Source organism: Sebastes umbrosus, chromosome 21 (genome assembly GCF_015220745.1).
Source record: "Sebastes umbrosus isolate fSebUmb1 chromosome 21, fSebUmb1.pri, whole genome shotgun sequence".
Lineage (NCBI taxonomy): Eukaryota > Metazoa > Chordata > Actinopteri > Perciformes > Sebastidae > Sebastes > Sebastes umbrosus.
Window position 1 is genome coordinate 23140269 of NC_051289.1, and position 22414 is coordinate 23162682.

At 37.1% G+C, this 22414-nt stretch overlaps 1 protein-coding gene and 1 non-coding gene across 4 annotated transcripts in view; one reads left to right on the plus strand and one right to left on the minus strand.

The window, feature by feature from the left end:
- Nucleotides 1-22414, plus strand: part of LOC119480529 (partitioning defective 3 homolog) — a 431832-nt gene that overhangs the window by 32675 nt on the left and 376743 nt on the right. For all 3 annotated transcript variants that reach the window (XM_037756853.1, XM_037756854.1, XM_037756855.1), the window contains exon 2: nucleotides 20693-20794. In XM_037756853.1, coding sequence (XP_037612781.1) covers nucleotides 20693-20794 — 102 coding nt within the window. The remainder of the gene's footprint in view (nucleotides 1-20692; nucleotides 20795-22414) is intronic.
- Nucleotides 14386-14457, minus strand: trnaw-cca. Its single transcript has one exon. It is a non-coding gene; the product is annotated as a tRNA-Trp (tRNA).

The window sequence follows — 22414 nt, forward strand, 5'->3', positions numbered from 1 at the left end:
AAGGAAGATATCAGGTCTAAAAAAACCTGCTTTAAAAAAATCCCGTCTTGAAGTTAGTCCTCAGATTTTTCTGTCATACAACTACAATCTGCTGTATTTTTAAAGTCCACCATGCCTCTTTATCCCTGGCACATCCTGTCTGAAGGTTCACTCTTTAATTGGCTTAATGATGTCTCATTATTAAACTACTCAATGAGATCCTCATGTGATGTCTGTTTTAATTCGTTAGTGAAACCTTCATCGCAGCAGCAGTCCCAGCTCATGCTGAGCCATGCAGGCTGCGTGTCTGGCCTGTGCGGACACACACGTGCACACACACACACGCAAGCAGACCAGATGTTCCACGTTGTACTTATCATGTGATATGTGCAGTTGTAGTCCTTGAGAAACAAAGTTTAGGGACTACAAAATCCCCAATCGAGCCGACCACACAGCAGGGAAGACGACTACAGAGGTTGAGCCAAGCACACAACTCATCCAAAATCAGAAAGCTTGGAAAACCAGGTGCCATTTATCTAAAGAATGGCTGTACGTTTGACTTATAGTGACAGTAGCATGTTTTCTCTGGCTCTCTGCCTTTCTCCCCGCCGCTGCTACAGTTATGAGACTCCAGAGAATTGACAGTAGTCTCTCTGCTCTGGCTCGGTGTGTGTAGGTGTGGCAGATATTTGGAGGGTCTCTGTGGCTGCAGGGTTTGGCTCTGTGTTTGACAGGCTGGCCTGTATTACCAGTTTGATCCCTTGCTAACCCCTCTGGCACTAATACTGCCACTTGCTTAGTGCACAGAGTGGGGAAATGTTAACTGTTGGCCAAAAGAAATACACATATATCTCCTTTAGGCTTTCATATGTGCCTGCGCTACAAACCTATCCATCTTACAAAGCTATTCATCTCGTAGTAGACTCTTTTATTATTAAAGTGAAAGTTTCTGCCAGTCGTTTGGAGAACTTTAGCTTGTTTCCATTTTAAAAAGTTGTTGAGAAGACAATGCGTTAACGATCTTTTGGGGTTTCTGAGCACTTTGTTCAGTCTAAATGCAAGATGTTGTTGTAGTGCCACTAACCCACATACTGTACATTCGATTGTTGAATGAGCTGAATGATTCATCACGAAGTATGTTGTTTATTGGAACAGTGACATATGAGCGAACGAGCAGGGGAGTTTGAGACTTTGTGAATTTGTAGTTGGCCCATATTTGAGAGCAGCAAGCCAATATTGTAGACACTGTCAAGGTAGACCGTCCTGAATGCTCACTTTGTATTTACAAAACCGTATTGAGTGCAGTCCAGCTGTGAACACTGAACTAATACATGAAGTTTCAGTTGAGCTCATTGTGCTTTATCAGTCAAATAGATGCTTGATATGGAAGTTGACTTTTCCTACGTGAAATTCTGATAATTAGCCTAGTTATAGAAATAGATTTTACTTGATGTGTGACAGATTGAGAAGTGAAATTGCGGAACATCTTTTTGGTGACCTAACGGTTGAGTTTTAGCATCGGACTGTCCAACTAAAGTGTTACTAAAATACAATTTCAAACATGGAGTCAGCCCCCAAAATCATCAAACCATCTGCCACTTTGGCAAACAGGGAAAACGTTAGTGATAGGAATAGAGAATTGGTTCCCAATGAGAATCGGTTCCTAGTTGTCTTGGCATCGCATGCGCCAGTGACCATCGAAGCTCTGTATTGATACTTTCTGACAGTTACACATACACGATGACGTACCGCCGTACACACGCTGTATCATGTTTCAGTTTGTTTGGGACCAGAACCATGGCGGAGAGAAAAAAAAGCTCTCTAACGCATGGCGCTACTACACCTGAGGGGACGCACCCTATTTTTTCCCCGATAATTATACGTTGTAAACAACAAATCCGTGTTGAAATCAAAAAGAGGAAAGCTAGTAACGTCACCTGTTAAAAGCCGGTTTTACCACAGTTTTAGTATTAAGCGAAGGGTAAATTATATCATTGTGATGTGTTCAAATGTAATCTCGTAAAAATTTGTTTTTGGTGAGAAACTTGAATAAATCCAGTTGTTTGAAGGAGATGTTTCCACAGCAATATGAAATAGATGTTAGAGAGGGAATCATGGTTATTTATAATACATAATTTGAATTACTAATGCCAAGATTTTTTTTAATGAAAGCAAATATTTAAATAAAAATACAATCATCTATTTCCTATCATTTTAATTGTGTGTTTTTATGCAAATAACCACTAAAGATGACAATTAAAGCTGCAGCAGCGTTGAGTGGGTACCCGCTGCCGTGCATTTCCATGAAAGTCGGACACTGCACGCAACAGTTAGAGGATATTTTCTGCGTGGAGCTAATGAAACCCAATGAGAAATATGTCTGAAATAATGAGCAGGATGTGCCTACCAAATTTCATGAATATAGGATCAACTTCGTCCAAATTATGGCCTTCCACGCATTAGGAGGTGCTATGGAGCCCGATGACGACCCCCGAGCCCAATCACTACAGAACTTTACTATTTTTATCAGTTCTGATAGGTTTTTCAATTTTCGTGAGTTTTCGTGCATCCTAAGCGCCTCAAAAATGCAATCTCGCAGCGGAAAAATAATCTTTAGAGAAACAATAGGTTTCACCATTGGGTCCCTGGCACCTTAATGCTTGAACCCTAATAACACTGTGAACAGTAACCTCCCATCTCCAAAAAATAGGGCTCCTCCGAAAGCTACAGTGTAATTTGAACACTGTAATTTACCATGCATAATGATTTTTGTGTAAAATATATCAATCTTCCTTCATTTAGCGCATGGATTTCAAAAGTGGCAGATAAAATTTCTTAGTGGCAGACAAAACAAAAAAGTTAATTTCAGACCCTGGTGACCACCCATGTCTTTGTCTCTGTCAGGGTGGAGTAGATGCATTTTTCTCTCAGAAACAAAGTTGTAAAGTTTTATGTATGTCTAATTTCAGTGTCTGCAGCTCCTTACAATGTGAGGGAATCTTTTAAACTTAATTGCCAACAAGTCCATGAAAGTTCTTCATGGCTATTTAATGTAGATGTAGAGTCTCTCGTACTGTTCCTTTGCATCACGGTGTAAACTATGGACGTGCTCCTATAGATAATAACATGCAGGAGGCTTCCAGTGTGTGCAGAGCTGCATAGCGAGGTGTCATATTTCTCTCAGTGTAGTACTCTGCTGGTTGCTTTGGCCAGGCAGGGCATCAATAATGCAGAGACCCTGGAGGTGACTTTGTCTCAGAGGAATACCAGTGTAAGGCTTCCCTCAGTATACTGGTCCTTTAGCCCATTACTATCTGGCTACACACAGACAGACTGGACTCAGCCCACAGTCTGGGACTGCTGTTTTCCACTAGGAAGGAATTGTTATGCCCCGAAGGGACGCTCTGTCTATTTTAGTGAGCTAAAACAAACCCGATGAAATAAGCTAAACTGGATCATCAACTATTGTCTTCTACAGACAAGAGTTTGTCTCACCCCCAACATATGATGTCAACCAGCCAACTTGTCTGTTGGGTCGATTAGAGCTAAAGGAGGCTTTTATAAAACAACCACTAAGTAGTTCTTTATGAATTAACAGTGTCAGATCCACAGGGGGATTTTGACTAGACGACAAAGGCTGTGAATGAGAGGAAATATCTACAGCGTATTACGAAGGACATCTGTCCAATTATTTCACCAATAAAAATAATAATAATAAAAAACACATAAAACCCTCTCAGGATATTGGTAAATTATATTATATTATATTTCACACATAGGCATAGAAGATGTAAGCTGCACTACTAGTGTAGTAGTAGTAATAGCAGTAGCCTGCTACTGTCCTATATCTTCTATTTTGCATTTGTTTTACTTTCGCCTGATAGCAACAGTGAACATTTTGGCAAAGATAAGGAGCTAGGGAGGTGTGTGTCTATCCGTGTGTGTCTATCCGTGTTTGTGTGTGTGGATGCACAAGAGAGGCAGAAAGCGTTTGTGACACCAGTGTTTATGGCTCACGGGGGAGAACATACACTCCATAAATCACAGCCGTTATTGTGCTGCAGAGCGCAAACTCTAATAGTGGGAGGTTGAGAGGTTGAACTACTGGCTCGAACTGATGATTCACAGGGAGGTCTGTTCTCCCAGACGTCAGAGGTCAAAGCCTAATAGTGGTGCCTAAGCTCTTTGCTCTGGCAGTGAAACTCTGGAGATTGTGCAGTCCTCTCTAAATGACTTGTTGAGATGTTAGTGAAATTTTGGTAGTTTTCTGTCCAACAATAACTGCCCAAATTCATAACTTGTTGCACTTGATTTTTACACTGTGAGTAGCAAAGGAAGTAGTTTTATATTATAATATTAGGGCTGTCAATCAATTAAAATATTTAATCACGATTAATCGCACGATTGTCCATCGTTGATCCCAAATTAAATGTTTTATCTATTCAAAATGTACCTTAAAGGGAGATTTGTCAAGTATTTAATACTCTTATCAACATGGAAGTGGACAAATATGCTGCTTTATGCAAATGTATGTATATATTTAGGGTTCAAGCCCCGAAGGGGCAGAACCCTATTGAGTTTGTGCCGGTTTGTTCTTTTTATTTGTTGTCTTATGCCGCGGCTCAATTTGCCGTGAGCTGGAATGAGCTAGAAACATGGAACTTGGCCCAATAACTGGAAATGATGTGCAAATGCTGCTCAAGGAATATGACCCCATCGACCACATGGTGGCGCTGTAATTAACACCCAAACATGCAATTTTGGAAAGGCAGCGCCCCTCCCACCGTAAGTCCGATTGACTTGAAATGTGACACACATGTCCAGCTCCATGTGATCTACAAAAAAGCTGCCCGGACCACTAAAGCCCGCCTTACTACAATATCCGCCATATTCGATTTTTTGAAAAACACATTTTTGACATCTCCTCCTAAACTGTACGTCCGATTTTTACCACATTTTCTGTGGATCATTATTGGACTAAGTTCATCTAAAATTGCGTAAAGCTTGTTGATACCTCATTGCGTTTTGAAGATAATGATCAACGAACTTTTCAATGGGAGGAGCTTAGCAGGAAATTGACCATAATTCATTGACTATTAATCCTATTATCCTATATCTTGGTAGATATCTTCAATACGTGTTTGGGAATAGGCGTACCAAAGCATTTTCCGCTCGACCTATAGGGGGCACCAAAAATATCAAAAAGTATGTACCTCAAGATCCGGCAGACAGAATTTTATCAAATTTGATGCATATGCTCTGGGGGCAAGTATTAATCAATATTTGAAGTGTCATATTGATCGGTGCATATGGGCGTGGTCTATTTAGCATTTTATGCTAAATTATGCCATAGCTCAATTTGCTGTGAGCTGGAACGAGCTAGAGACATGAAACTTGGTACCATAACTGTACATGATGTCATAATGCTTCACATAAAATATGATCCCAATTAGCCTCAAAAGCTTGTTGATATCTTCGATATCTTTCGTTTCCAAGATATTGACCAATGAACTTTAATAGGGCGCGGCTCAGCACATAAATAGACCAAACTCCACAAGCGTTTGGCCCATCATCTCCAAACTTGCAGGATATGTTCAAAAGAGTACCTGAAACATATCCAGTTTCATTCAAATCGACCACTTTGGGATGCTACTAGTCACAGTATACGTCATACATTGTAAAATCGATTCATCTAAGCTTGTCGCGGTAGTTGGTGTTACTGGTGTTACACGGTGGTAGGGCACACACCGATTAAATTACATACCCACCGCCCCAACCATCGTTTTGCTTTTTTTCCAGAAATAAAAGCCATTTAGTTCATTTTGGCGGAAAAGTGCCATGTTATCAGTAGATAGTCAGATGACGGACTCTCGAGGTGACAGTAAACGCACCACTGAGTTTCGTTATTAGTTAGTGGTGAAGAGGAGAGATGAAAACACGCTGTTCTTCTTACAGAGTTGTCCTCTATCAGCCATCCAGGCATGTGTGTGTTCAGCAACACGTGAGTAGAGTGTTACACTTGGTGTCTTGAGTTAATATTGATGTTGTAATGTGTTCTGTTTGTTAGCATAAAGTCCGCTAGCCACATGCTAACGAGCGAACGGTTGTTAACAGTACACTCAGATGTGTAGGCTGCTCTGAATGACTGTTTTGATTAGTATAGTAGTATGAGTATAGTAGTATGAGTATAGTAGTATTAGTATAGTAGTATTGGTATAGTAGTATGAGTATAGTAGTATTGGTATAGTAGTATGAGTATAGTAGTATTAGTATAGTAGTATGAGTATAGTAGTATGAGTATAGTAGTATTAGTATAGTAGTATGAGTATAGTAGTATTAGTATAGTAGTATTAGTATAGTAGTATTAGTATAGTAGTATTGGTATAGTAGTATGAGTATAGTAGTATTAGTATAGTAGTATGAGTATAGTAGTATGAGTATAGTAGTATTAGTATAGTAGTATTAGTATAGTAGTATTAGTATAGTAGTATTGGTATAGTAGTATGAGTATAGTAGTATTAGTATAGTAGTATGAGTATAGTAGTATTAGTATAGTAGTATTAGTATAGTAGTATTAGTATAGTAGTATTGGTATAGTAGTATGAGTATAGTAGTATTAGTATAGTAGTATGAGTATAGTAGTATGAGTATAGTAGTATTGGTATAGTAGTATTAGTATAGTAGTATTGTATAGTAGTATAAGTATAGTAGTATTGGTATAGTAGTATTAGTATAGTAGTATTAGTATAGTAGTATTGGTATAGTAGTATTAGTATAGTAGTATTGTATAGTAGTATAAGTATAGTAGTATTAGTATAGTAGTATTGGTATAGTAGTATTAGTATAGTAGTATTAGTATAGTAGTATTAGTATAGTAGTATTGTATAGTAGTATAAGTATAGTAGTATTAGTATAGTGGTATTGGTATAGTAGTATTAGTATAGTAGTATTAGTATAGTAGTATTAGTATAGTAGTATTAGTATAGTAGTATTAGTATAGTAGTATTGGTATAGTAGTATTAGTATAGTAGTATTAGTATAGTAGTATTGGTATAGTAGTATTAGTATAGTAGTATTGTATAGTAGTATAAGTATAGTAGTATTAGTATAGTGGTATTGGTATAGTAGTATTAGTAGTATTGGTATAGTAGTATTAGTAGTATTGGTATAGTAGTATGAGTATAGTAGTATGAGTATAGTAGTATTGGTATAGTAGTATGAGTATAGTAGTATGAGTATAGTAGTATTGGTATAGTAGTATTGGTATAGTAGTATTGGTATAGTAGTATTAGTATAGTAGTATTGTATAGTAGTATAAGTATAGTAGTATTAGTATAGTGGTATTGGTATAGTAGTATTAGTAGTATTGGTATAGTAGTATGAGTATAGTAGTATGAGTATAGTAGTATGAGTATAGTAGTATTGGTATAGTAGTATTAGTATAGTAGTATTGGTATAGTAGTATGAGTATAGTAGTATGAGTATAGTAGTATTGGTATAGTAGTATGAGTATAGTAGTATTGGTATAGTAGTATTAGTATAGTAGTATTGGTATAGTAGTATTGTATAGTAGTATGAGTATAGTAGTATTAGTATAGTGGTATTGGTATAGTAGTATTAGTAGTATGAGTATAGTAGTATGAGTATAGTAGTATTGGTATAGTAGTATTGGTATAGTAGTATGAGTATAGTAGTATTGGTATAGTAGTATTGGTATAGTAGTATGAGTATAGTAGTATTGGTATAGTAGTATTAGTATAGTAGTATTAGTAGTATTGGTATAGTAGTATGAGTATAGTAGTATTAGTATAGTAGTATTAGTATAGTAGTATTGGTATAGTAGTATTAGTATAGTAGTATTGGTATAGTAGTATTAGTATAGTAGTATTAGTATAGTAGTATTGGTATAGTAGTATTAGTATAGTAGTATTGTATAGTAGTATAAGTATAGTAGTATTAGTATAGTGGTATTGGTATAGTAGTATTAGTAGTATTGGTATAGTAGTATGAGTATAGTAGTATGAGTATAGTAGTATTGGTATAGTAGTATGAGTATAGTAGTATGAGTATAGTAGTATTGGTATAGTAGTATTGGTATAGTAGTATTGGTATAGTAGTATTAGTATAGTAGTATTGTATAGTAGTATAAGTATAGTAGTATTAGTATAGTGGTATTGGTATAGTAGTATTAGTAGTATTGGTATAGTAGTATGAGTATAGTAGTATGAGTATAGTAGTATTGGTATAGTAGTATGAGTATAGTAGTATTGGTATAGTAGTATTAGTATAGTAGTATTGGTATAGTAGTATGAGTATAGTAGTATGAGTATAGTAGTATTGGTATAGTAGTATGAGTATAGTAGTATTGGTATAGTAGTATTAGTATAGTAGTATTGGTATAGTAGTATTGTATAGTAGTATGAGTATAGTAGTATTAGTATAGTGGTATTGGTATAGTAGTATTAGTAGTATGAGTATAGTAGTATGAGTATAGTAGTATTGGTATAGTAGTATTGGTATAGTAGTATGAGTATAGTAGTATTGGTATAGTAGTATTGGTATAGTAGTATGAGTATAGTAGTATTGGTATAGTAGTATTAGTATAGTAGTATTAGTAGTATTGGTATAGTAGTATGAGTATAGTAGTATGAGTATAGTAGTATTAGTATAGTAGTATTAGTATAGTAGTATTGGTATAGTAGTATTAGTATAGTAGTATTGGTATAGTAGTATTAGTATAGTAGTATTGGTATAGTAGTATTAGTATAGTAGTATTGTATAGTAGTATAAGTATAGTAGTATTAGTATAGTGGTATTGGTATAGTAGTATTAGTAGTATTGGTATAGTAGTATTAGTAGTATTGGTATAGTAGTATGAGTATAGTAGTATGAGTATAGTAGTATTGGTATAGTAGTATGAGTATAGTAGTATGAGTATAGTAGTATTGGTATAGTAGTATTGGTATAGTAGTATTAGTATAGTAGTATTAGTATAGTAGTATTGTATAGTAGTATAAGTATAGTAGTATTAGTATAGTGGTATTGGTATAGTAGTATTAGTAGTATGAGTATAGTAGTATGAGTATAGTAGTATTGGTATAGTAGTATGAGTATAGTAGTATTGGTATAGTAGTATTAGTATAGTAGTATTGGTATAGTAGTATTAGTAGTATTGGTATAGTAGTATGAGTATAGTAGTATGAGTATAGTAGTATTGGTATAGTAGTATGAGTATAGTAGTATTGGTATAGTAGTATTAGTATAGTAGTATTGGTATAGTAGTATTGTATAGTAGTATGAGTATAGTAGTATTAGTATAGTGGTATTGGTATAGTAGTATTAGTAGTATGAGTATAGTAGTATGAGTATAGTAGTATTGGTATAGTAGTATTGGTATAGTAGTATGAGTATAGTAGTATTGGTATAGTAGTATTAGTATAGTAGTATTAGTAGTATTGGTATAGTAGTATGAGTATAGTAGTATGAGTATAGTAGTATTAGTATAGTAGTATTGGTATAGTAGTATTAGTATAGTAGTATTGGTATAGTAGTATTAGTAGTATTGGTAAAGTAGTATGAATATAGTAGTATTGGTATAGTAGTATTGGTATAGTAGTATTGGTATAGTAGTATTAGTATAGTAGTATTAGTATAGTAGTATTGTATAGTAGTATAAGTATAGTAGTATTAGTATAGTGGTATTGGTATAGTAGTATTAGTAGTATTGGTATAGTAGTATTAGTAGTATTGGTATAGTAGTATGAGTATAGTAGTATGAGTATAGTAGTATTGGTATAGTAGTATGAGTATAGTAGTATTGGTATAGTAGTATTGGTATAGTAGTATTAGTATAGTAGTATTAGTATAGTAGTATTGTATAGTAGTATAAGTATAGTAGTATTAGTATAGTGGTATTGGTATAGTAGTATTAGTAGTATTGGTATAGTAGTATGAGTATAGTAGTATGAGTATAGTAGTATTGGTATAGTAGTATGAGTATAGTAGTATTGGTATAGTAGTATTAGTATAGTAGTATTGGTATAGTAGTATTAGTAGTATTGGTATAGTAGTATGAGTATAGTAGTATGAGTATAGTAGTATTGGTATAGTAGTATGAGTATAGTAGTATTGGTATAGTAGTATTAGTATAGTAGTATTGGTATAGTAGTATTGTATAGTAGTATGAGTATAGTAGTATTAGTATAGTGGTATTGGTATAGTAGTATTAGTAGTATGAGTATAGTAGTATGAGTATAGTAGTATTGGTATAGTAGTATTGGTATAGTAGTATGAGTATAGTAGTATTGGTATAGTAGTATTAGTATAGTAGTAATAGTAGTATGAGTATAGTAGTATGCGTATAGTAGTATGAGTATAGTAGTATTGGTATAATAGTATTAGTATAGTAGTATTGGTATAGTAGTATTGGTATAGTAGTATTAGTATAGTAGTATTTGTATAGTAGTATTGTATAGTAGTATGAGTATAGTAGTATTAGTATAGTAGTATTAGTATAGTGGTATTGGTATAGTAGTATTAGTAGTATTGGTATAGTAGTATGAGTATAGTAGTATGAGTATAGTAGTATTAGTATAGTGGTATTGGTATAGTAGTATTAGTAGTATTGGTATAGTAGTATGAGTATAGTAGTATGAGTATAGTAGTATTGGTATAGTAGTATTGGTATAGTAGTATGAGTATAGTAGTATTGGTATAGTAGTATTAGTATAGTAGTATTAGTATAGTAGTATTGTATAGTAGTATGAGTATAGTAGTATTAGTATAGTAGTATTAGTATAGTGGTATAGTAGTATTAGTATAGTAGTATTGGTATAGTAGTATGAGTATAGTAGTATTGGTATAGTAGTATTGGTATAGTAATATGAGTATAGTAGTATTGGTATAGTAGTATGAGTATAGTAGTATTGGTATAGTAGTATTGGTATAGTAATATTAGTATAGTAGTATTGGTATAGTAGTATTGGTATAGTAGTATGAGTATAGTAGTATGAGTATAGTAGTATTGGTATAGTAGTATTGGTATAGTAGTATTGGTATAGTAGTATTGGTATAGTAGTATTGAAGTGCCTAGAATGATGACGTCTCAGGCTAATGCTCATGTTGTGTTATAATTCACGTGACCAGCTAATTAGCAGTTTACCTTTAGGTTATGTTAGGTTATGTTAGGTGATGTTAGGTGATGTTGGGGTGACCATATTTACAAACCCCCAAACCGGGACCCTTAAGTGTACCGCACGTTCACGCTCACGTTCACGCTCACGTTCACGCGCGTTCATGCTCACGTTCACTCACATGCGCGCGTGCACCCGCACGGACGTGCGCACAGTAGACTGAAATCAGATAGTAAATAACAGACCGGTGTAAACAGAACCTAAGCGACACATCCAACATGGTGGATTGTCAGTACTAAACTATCTCTAAACTAGATTAAAGGGAAACATTAAAGGGGCAGTGAGCTCAATTTACTGTATTGATGATTGCTACCAAATTTTCTGTGGATCATTATTGGACCAAGATCATCAAAAGTTGCATAAAGCTTGTTGATATCTTATTGCATTTCGAAGATAATAAGTCAACAACCATTTGGCCCATCATCTCGAAATTTGCAAGCTATGTCCACAAGAGTACCTTGAGCAAAAAAGACTTGAACCCGCGAACTGCCGCTTGCGGCTGTAATTATTATTGAAAATCAATTAACAACACAAAACAATGACAAATATTGTCCAGAAACCCTCACAGGTACTGCATTTAGCATAAAACATATGCTCAAATCATAACATGACAAGCTGTCAGTCTGTCAGTGTGCTGACTTGACTATGACTTGCCCCAAACTGCATGTGATTATCATAAAGTGGGCATGTCTGTAAAGGGGAGACTCGTGGGTACCCATAGAACCCATTTACATTCACATATCTTGAAGTCAAAGGTCAAGGGACCCCTTTGAAAATGGCCATGAAAGTTTTTTCTCGCCAAAATTTAGTATAAGTTTGGAGCGTTATTGAGCATTCTTTGCGACGAGCTAGCATGACATGGTTGGTACCAATGGATTCTTTAGGTTTTCTAGTATCATATCTTCTCTCTAGCTTTAAAACTGAGCCAGCTACAACCTAAAAATCGCAAGTTGCTTTAATGAGTTAAAACAATTTGTGGCGTTAAAACGAATTTGCGTTAACCTGTTATCATCGAGGTAACTTTGACAGCCCTAGATAATAGATAATATTTTGTTTAAATTAAAGTAAGTCTGCAGGTTTTAAATAAGGATTTAGCCCTCAGTTTCAATGGCAGTGAATGAGTTGACAGTTCTCTCATTATTATCACTTAAGGGCTAGATCTCCAAAACTCTTGCAGGTTAGAAATCGACACTTTAATTTTCTTCAGCAGTTAACTGCTTTTATTGCTTAAATTGACACCTCAGCATCAGGGGGTTGGAGTCAGACCCACCACATGGGGTGTGTGACATGCTGCCACCTCTTATGGCTCGGGTTGTCCTGCAACTGAGGGCAGGTGCAAGGACAACCGCTGGGTGCAAGTACACATGACCACTAGACCACTAAGGGAGGAGGACGTGGTGCTGTTAGAGGCCTGGCCAGGAGACTGTGAGCCGTGGCCAGAGCCTGATGCTGTCATAGAGTGTGACTTGCTGCCACCACTGGGGATGGGCTAAGACCACTATCAGGGGTGGGCATGTGGTGCTGATGGAGACAGGGCTAGACTTGGTGGTACCCCCACTGACTACCAGAGCCACGACTTGGGATGTTATTGCCAGAACTATTAAGGTTTTGCCCAAAAGTTTGGGTCAGGCCATGTTGACCCATCGGTGCAGGTGGTAGCGATGCACTGTGTAATTGAAACACTAACTTTATTCAAGGTCCCATGTTGTAGAAAGCGAGATTTCCACGTCTCTCTTGATTACAAAGCAGGTCTGGATGCTATATAAAGCGAGCCATCAGGACACCCGTGAGGTTGTGATGTCAGCGGTAAAAGTGCAGCTAAACTCAGTTAGTCCCCGGCTGTAGTGATGCTGTGAAGATGGTGACAGCGCAGATGTGGAAGACCGGAAAAATATTTACCAATCAGAGCCCAAACTGGGATTTGAACCCTGATCACACAGTCCCCATGCACCAGTCTAAACCACTACTCTATCCAGCTGCTGCATTCCCTTCCTCCTAATACACTATTCATCACTTCAGTGTGGCTGGCGTAGTTGTTTGTGAATTCATTTGACTGCCTAATATGCCAAGTTATAGGTGATATTAACACATGCTTTAGTCATTAAGGTGAAAAAAATAAGAAATAAAAACAAAAACATAGCAAAATTTTAGAGGGCTACTGCCCGCTGCACCTGCACAAGCCACACTCACTATGATGCTTTACCATTGTAGTTCACTGTTTTAGTTTCTGAAGTATTTGACTTTATTTTTAGGGCGGTTAAATGCATGTCTATGTAAAGGCTAGAGCGGATGATGTCATTATGTAGTTAGCTGATTTTAGACTTCTGGGCTCTCTGATTTGCACTGAAGCATCTTCCTGCTAAACTAAGCAGCAGGCCAGTTTAATTTTCTTCAAAATGTGCAAATAATTCTTTGGTTTTTCTTTTGACAGATCGTCCACAAATAAGTTTTCATCAGTGGGCCTTTAAATTTTAAGGACAGAACATTTTAAAATTGGTGAAGAGAGCCTTCACATGAAACAAGTTCTTCCAATCATAAATTGTTTTCTTGTATAAAATATTGCATACATTAGGTCGAGCAGCAACCATGACCAAACTTTTAGAAGTTATTGCAACTTACAGTAAATGAAAATGGTGAATGGAAGGACTGATTGAAATTAGATTTAACAGAAATCTGGTATAAATTGCAATGGACAGATATTGCACATTACTATTACTCTGAATTGCTTGAAACAAGTCAGTAGAAAGGTATTTTAATATGTAGAAAATCTACAGTTTCTATTGACATTCATTTACTTTTCAAGCTGCATAATGTGCTACACTGACTAAATTGCACTTCAGCACCTTAAATACAGTGATAAGATAATGAATAGAGTATTGTTCTTCTGTGTGACTCTTCTTTTGTCACCAGCTTACATACTTATCAAGCTGCTCCCACTTTCTCCGTTTACAAAGCAGTCTTTAGAAGATTATATCTGTCCTGTGAACTTCCGCTTGTGGTTTGTTTTCTCTCTTTACGGGATCATCTCTAAATGCTTGACATTCCCTAACACTAACTAATGCTAAACATGTCTGTGTGTTATCTTTGCTAAAACCCACAAATGTGACTTGCATCTTCTCTTTTGCCTTCATTAATGTGTGAGTCATACAAAGGTATTCCACCTTCCAAGCTTATTTTTGTAACCTGGACTGCATAGCTGCATTTTAAAATGTCCTGACCCCGACGTGATTTGAACACGCAACCTTCTGATCTGGAGTCAGACGTGCTACCGTTGCGCGACGAGGTCCTGCTGCAGCCCTGGACATTTGAGAAGTACATCTAGCTGCTGATATTACCCCTGTGGGAATTGGAACACTTGCAGGAGCTAATGCAGCAATCATAGAGCACACACTGGCGCATGTTCTCTCTGTCTCACACACACTTTCTCACACCCTCCTCCCTCTCCCCCAGTTTTCTCCAGGGCACCAGTCTTTGTGTGGTCTTTGACAGGAACAGGCAACCCACTCTGGTACAAAAAACACAGATAATGGGGTGAAGAGAGCTATTGTCTGGGCTTATGTCACAAGTGAGTGTGTGTCTACACAGGGAACAACCACCTCTCTGTTATCCCTCACCTTCTATGGTGGATCAGATTAGAGGATACCTGATCAGACCGGGGTGGTAGTATGTCACTCACGCAATGTATGAATGAATGAGTAAAGCTCACTAATGACTAAACAGGTCACTGGGCCAGGAGCTAAATGACGGGCAGACAATGCACAGGGTCTGGCACACCCTGCTTATCTGCTCTTATCTGCTCTGCCCAATACAAAAGTCTTTCAGCCTACAGATCGGTTCAGTGCCAGCATAGCAATGACTATTCAATGACTGCATGTAAAGCCACCAGGGCACTTTTTTCATGTCTTTTTTCAGTATATTAAATGTTCTTCTGTTGCAACATTTTCTTACATATGTAACCAGATTTTCCATTTACATACTCCCAATGATACCTAAAGCTGCAGTAGGAAGAATATTTTTGGCATCATTGGGCAAAAATAATCCATAATAACCTTTCAGCATATTGTAATTCAAGTTATCTGAGAGAAAACTAGACTTCTGCACCTCCTCTCGGCTCTGTTGTCAGGCTTTAAAAAGTGTACTGTTTAGCTGTAAAATGAGAACGTTTGCTCTAGCTGGTGGGCGGTGCTTGGTATTTTATTCAACTGATCTCAGCATGGCTGTCTGGTCACAAACTTTCTCATTTTACAGCTAAACACTACACTACAAGACATTTCTGAAAACATTTGAGGCGAGAAATATGCATTACGGTAATATAATATTGATTCATATTTGATCAGCGCTGCCTAGTTTGACCGTTTGATCGGAGTTTGCGAGTGATTGACAGCTGCTCAGAGACGGCAGACTTCAGCTCGGCTATGATTGGTTGTTTTTCTCTGGTCTGTGAAATCTTACAGATGCCATTAGGAGCACCGGAGGACACAGATTACCTGTGTCATGCACTACTGTCAGGATATAGTGACCGTTTTTACAAAAATAACTTTTTTTTAATCAGACTTGCTCCAATTCTACGCACTGCAGCTTTAACCAGCAAGTCTGACTCATTTTGCTTTTACTACTGTTGCTCCATTTGCTATCTCATTAAAGTGAATCCAAGCATGCCGTACATTCCTGGGCTGTTACATTTGGCAATGCTGCACAAAGACAATTCAAGCTACTCCCCTTACACTTGCACTTTATAGTGAGTTTTTTGACGAGTGACAATATTTGAAACGCGTTTTTGAAGATCTATTTGTCAAGTGGTGACATTACTTTAATGTGACGGGGATCTTAATTATAGTCATCCTTGGTAATTAAGTTCTCAAGAATTTTCAGTATGCTGCCATACCTGTCAAGCGTCATATTTTACATTTCGATGTCTTCGCTGGCATCTCATGGTTTCATTGTGTCATGGGAGTAAAAAAAGTAAAGCATTGTAAGTTTCATCATGCTTTAGCACTGTGGAGCGCTTCAAGCTGATGTCCTTCAGGAGTTGTGTGGCTGAACACTTTGTACCTGACCGGAGAATGTTCAATGCTTGTACAAAACGCTGAACTTCACAAGACCCCGGTGTAACTTTAGAATGTTGATAATCACAGGTCATACTGGTTTCCACAAGTTTGCAGTAATCTGTCTTCCTGTTTGCAGACAGATATGTGCTGTTCTCACATTTCCCTCAACTTTTCCCTCCAACTTCTCACATACACGCCTCAGATTGTCTGTCAAAGCTGTACTCAACCTTTCTACTAATCATACATGTTTTATTCCTGTGGTTTTGGTCTCTTTGTTAATGAAATAATGCAGTGCTGCTGGCCCATTGTCTCTGTTTTAAAAACTAGTTGCAGACCAAGTTAGTCTGTGGACTTGAATAGTGATAGAGTGTTAATGAAGTCTGGGAAGGGAAGGCCCTGTCTCTCAAGTGACACTCGGTTGCACTTGAGAACAACAACAGTACGTGTTGTGTGGCTCCGACGTGGGTTTTGTTCCTCTGATGCACATGACGTTTCCATGGTGAAAATGACCTCAAGGCCGAAACAATGTTAAAGATGTTATTTGCCACAATCAAAGATGAATTGTACTGCCGCCTGACAGCAAGAGGGCCGCAGTTTCCAACCCGGCTTGGGGCCCTTTTGTGTGGAGTTTGCATGTTCTCTCCATGTTAGCGTAGGTTTTCTCCGAAGAAAAAAAAGTTGTAATATTATGAGAATAAAGTCATAATATTATAAAGTAGTAATTTTACGTGTTATTTTCTTTTTTTCTCGTAAAGTTATGACTTTATTCTTGTAATATTATGACTTTTTTCTCGTGAAGTTATGACTTTATTCTCGTAATATTACGACTTTTTTTTCTCGTAATATTAATATTTTTTTCCCTCAATGTGGCCCTTGTACAACGTAGTATATTTGCACTTTGGCCCTCACTGCATTAGACTTATATACTATATACTTAGACTATAAACTGTTACCTTCATCACAATGCTCAAATGTTTTGCGGCTCCAGACAGATTTCTTTTGTTGTTTTTTTTGCCTAAAATTGCTCTTTTGATAGTAAAGGTTGCTGACCCCTGGCCTAAGTGCATGAAACCATGTATTGAAATATATGTACAGTATATATAGTAATATATAATATCTATCAAGTTAAAAAAAAAAGTCATAAAGCTACATGACTGTGTAAGAGCCAATCTTGTGCAACATGTTGATTTAGTAGCAGAGATGATGGTTGAATGCTGAGTGTGCTAACACTTCATCAACTCCACGGCTGTCCTCCCTATCCGCTGTTATTATACACTACACAGTAATATAAATGACTCCGTCACAATGCACTCTCTGTTGCAAGCATCTGCTGCCTCTCTGTTTCTCTTTAGTCCGTTTGTACTGGCTTCCATACTACGTGTGTTCAACATTTGATTAAGCCCATGTGTGCTCAGATGTGATAGATGTGATGAAAGTTTATTTCACTTTAGGTTGCTCCTTAACTACTGCCAAAATCATATTTGCCATGTTAGCAAGTATGCACTAGATACTAATCTTCAGATCACATAGCATCTTTCGAGAGAATTCAAGGTTCAAGAGAATCCTTGTGTGAGACTGAGTTGCATCATGAGATTATCACTCCTCACTGGGGAAGGAAAACCATGTTTTAAGTATGAATACTACATTAAAAGACATGTTGTACATATTCTCAACAGTAGCACGGGTCTTCAAGATTGGAGAGAAAGAATGAACTAAGAAGTGGGCTAAACATGGAATTTGACCTTTGGGTTTTTTGTGAGCTGAACGGCTAACATGACCAGCTGTATCTTCCTAGGAGGTCTTACTAATACTTACAAGTATCCAGCGGGAGAAAAAAAAAAAGTTTTAGCCGTGAGTGTATGTGAGAGTTAAGACCTTCAGAGATGACTCCTAAAACTCTAAATCCAACCCAATCCCAGTTAGTGATGAATTCTCTGCTAATACTCTCGTTCTTGAACTGATAATTCTTGGCTCGCTGGAGGCAAAGCACCGCTGATGTAAGGCTCCCTACATCATTTCAACCAAGTCAAATCTAAACAGTCGACGTCAAATCATGCTCTCCTTCCATCCTGAGGGCATTTCTGGGATTAAGTTATGTGGCTGAGCTTCTCTCAGAATCATATTTGTTCCTCATAATCCATCCGAGAAACAAGTTTGGACGAGGACCATGCCAAACGGACATGGGGTGTGTCGACATTTGAACAGATTTTTCCCTCTGGTTAATGCTCAGGGTCAGTTTGTGGTTTATAATGACTTCCAGAGATGGTTGCTGTGTTTTTATTCTTCTGAATTGTCAGTAGTATGTTATATATAGTGGTGGTATTGCGGTGTAGTTTTCGCAGTTTTTCATTTTTCATTGTTCTAACTGACATGGGAACTAAATATTTCTCTCTTTGCTTGAAATTTCTTCGATGTCTTGTCTTTCGGGAGCACCCCTGATAAACTCGCCATCTTTTCCCTTTCTAATAACCTCGGAAGGAAGGAAAAATACCACACAGTTATTCCCCTCATGATTTGGACCATTTTGCCTGGTGAACCGCATTGGAGTTCAGCACAACAGAGCCGTGCATGAAGGCATTTAACCACAGACCCGAAGACAGCTCAGTTTTGGAGGAAAAGAGACAGAGGGAAGGAACTAGAGTGAAAACATAATACAGACAAAAGAGTGAGGAGATTCTTTCCTAACATGGTGAAGGAGGAAGGGCAGTCACTGAGCTGAGTGGTTTCTGTTTAGCCTGCTGTCCGACTGAGGGAGAACAGAGAGGAATGACAGGGAGAGAATGAGGAGCTTTTATTTAGTTTCAACTTTTGATTTCTGAATATCAAACAACCAAACCACACATGGAATCTTTGACCATATTCTGTTTATATACAATATTTGCAAAATGTCCAACATTCACTCTATTTATGAAGCTCCTTCATATATCCAGTAGTTTTCTCTAAAAACTACATTGCTCTAAGGCAAAGTGCAGTAACTACATATTTGATCACAATTGAATTAAGACTTCAATCTGTTTTTATCATAAAAAGATACATATTATATATTATGCCAATAATGATGGAGAAGAAAACATCTAAACTCCTTCTAAAGCTAGCGTAACTAACTTAACAGAGTATCAGTAACTGCCAGCTAAGCTTTTGACTCCAGTGTAGTTTGTGTGATTTGCTAATCACATATTTAAAAATACATTTATATTGATTCCAATATGAATGCTAATAGTCAACAGACAGACGGCGACCAAGCATAACAGACATTTCATTTCTATAAGGATCATAGATAATCAAGATAAAGCTTTTATTTCTTTTTTTATTAATTTCTTTTTTTTTATACTTTATTTTTTCCCTTTTTTCAAGACATTTATTTAACAATTTACAATTTATTTATTTATTTTAAAGTTCGAAGCTGGAAGAACACATTTTGTTGGTAGATGCTGTATATTCCCTTCATATTTCCTGATGATTACCCAAAGACAGAGTGCGCTATCAGCATTGCAGTTATATAGGTCCTATGGCAATAATTTTTTGGGGTAAAATAACAGCCCGTTACACAGTTTGCCAGTCAGCCTGAAAACTATCATTATTTCCCAACTTCATTGCTTCTGTAGTTACTGCTCCCTGCCTTTGAAGGGCTGTATAACCTTTTAATGAGACTTTACATGAGCATCTGTGTCTTGTAAATATGCTGGTGCAATGTTGTGAAAAGCAGCATTATGTGTAATTGTGTCTTTATAGGATACATAGACGTGTAATCGCACATTTACACTTCATTTATTTGACCTGCACCTCCATGTAGCACACTACGAAGAAGAAGAATGAACCTGGTCTGTGATCATTATAAAGCACCAACTATTATAAACATACAGCAGTTCATCAAAGTTTGAGAAAAGCCGTTATTCATATGTTTCTCCTCTAAAAAGGTCACATTGGATCGATTACGCTTTGTATAATATACTGAGTTGATGTGGGACTTAATTTGCACTACATGCTGTACCTGAATGCATTATGTATGCATGAATGATATTCATATACTGATGCAAAAAAGGGGATGATGGAGGAGTGTTGTCACCTCTTATGCATTGAAATGTAACAATAAGAACTGATGAATATGACACCTCCCTTTATGCCTTCATCACACGTATTCTCTTTTCTACTCCTACAAGCCATATGCTTACTTTGCAGGCCATCCAGCAGGGGATTTAAAATATTTCATAACTGCTATCATGATGTCAATCCATAACCATGTCAGAGCCCCTGTGGTGCCAGCTGACTGGATCATTATATGAACCACGTGGTGATTGGATCAGCTGATTCCTAAGGAGACACGAGCTGCTAATTCTTTTGGTTTGGCATTGCTAACATGTTGTATGGCTTTACTTACATAAGGCTGCAAATCCTCTAAGTCTATATGGTGCAAATACAGCTGATCTCATTACAGAGCTAATACTATCTCTCTTTTTGTTTTATTTCTTCCAGGACCCCAGCTACTGGGTCCAGGTCCACAGGTTGGAACATGGAGATGGAGGCATTTTGGACCTGGATGACATGCTGTGCGATGTGGTGGATGACAAAGACAGGGTGAGTCAAAGTGTGTGTGGGATTAAGAGAAAAGGGGGAGTGCAGTTTTTATTTATTTGTTTATTCTCCCAAACGGTCATTTCATGTTTTGCCTCCTCTTCTCATCTCCGTTCCCCCCTTTTCCTTGTGGTTGTGTCTGCCCTCTTGTGCACAAAGCTTTGGCAGTACTACAGAGAGTTTCACTAACATGTGCTTCTGATTACACCTGTCTGCTTTTTACGATCTCATCATTACTAAAACATTACAGAACACTAAACTACTACACACCACCGTGTTCTCCGTTTAATTATTTCCACCTACTGCTGGCAGTCCTCCGTTGCTTTCATACGTGGAAGGTGAATGATAGAGTGTAGTCTTCTGTGTTGCATTTAAGGCCCCACTTTGATGTGCACGTGTGAGGTTGTGTGTATTACTTTATTTTTTATTTTATAAAGGTGTGTGGGCAAAATTGATATCAGAGGTAGCATGATATCACACTACCCACCCCCACCCACGCGACCAACTGTAAATGATTACCCACAACCCCACGGCATCCGTCCCATGGGAACAGGGCTGACTACACCTGAGTCACTAGCTGTTTGGCTTTGATGTGGGGCCACTTAGAGAGCTATAACCCCTCTTTGTGTCTCTGTGAGTGGGAAATGTTTAAACGATTTTTAACCAGTTTTCAGTTCAAGTGGTATAGTGGGTGATAGGGCTGTACGATTATGGCTAAAATGATAATCACCATTACTTTGATCAATATTGAGATCACTATTATTTATCACGATTATTCATAGATTTTTAGGGACAAAATATTTTTATTGCAATCTCACATTTAAATAAACGGAGCGCTGCTTTCCCTTCCATTTCGTGCTACATTCCAACCGGCAAAATGTGTTATTGTCATCTATAGGGGTTATTTGCATAAAAACGCACAATTCAAATGATTAGGAAATAAATGATTGTATTTGTTTTTAAATATTTGCTTTGATTAAAAGAAATCTTGGCATTAATAGTTCTAATTATATACTATAGGCTGCTTATAGTTGACTTTACTGTTAGGAAGTTAAACAGCTCATATTTCTCTCTATTATCTATTTTATATTTCAGTGAATACATCTCCTTCAAACAACTGGATTTATTCAAGATTCTCGCCAAAATCTACATTTTACAAGACTACGTTTGAACGCATCATGATAGAATTATAATTTAAATTCGCCCATTGCTCATTTTTACTGAGCACAGCTTCATAATGCATCATAATGTAATGTGGAACCTCCGTTAAAGGAGCTCCTTAGCTCCGTGCTTTTGGCAGACGAAGCGGCCATTGTGATTACTCTGAGCAGCATCATTCCAATGAATTACAATATAATCAGTGTCTGTTAAGTTAGTTGTTCCAAATGTTTTATGGTTGTTCCTCCATGGCTTATTTTGGACTTGCAGTTTTGACATATTGCAACTTAATATCATCTTCACTCCCGCTGAAGAACTTCCACACTGATCACATGTGTATGTGTGTGTGTGTGACGTTACTGACTGTGCTGCTGTGTGCAGTTGTAAAAAAAATCATGTGGCGGCTGCACATGTGTGTGTGACCGGCAAATAATCAGATGTGAAACCGCTGTAAACCATCCAGCT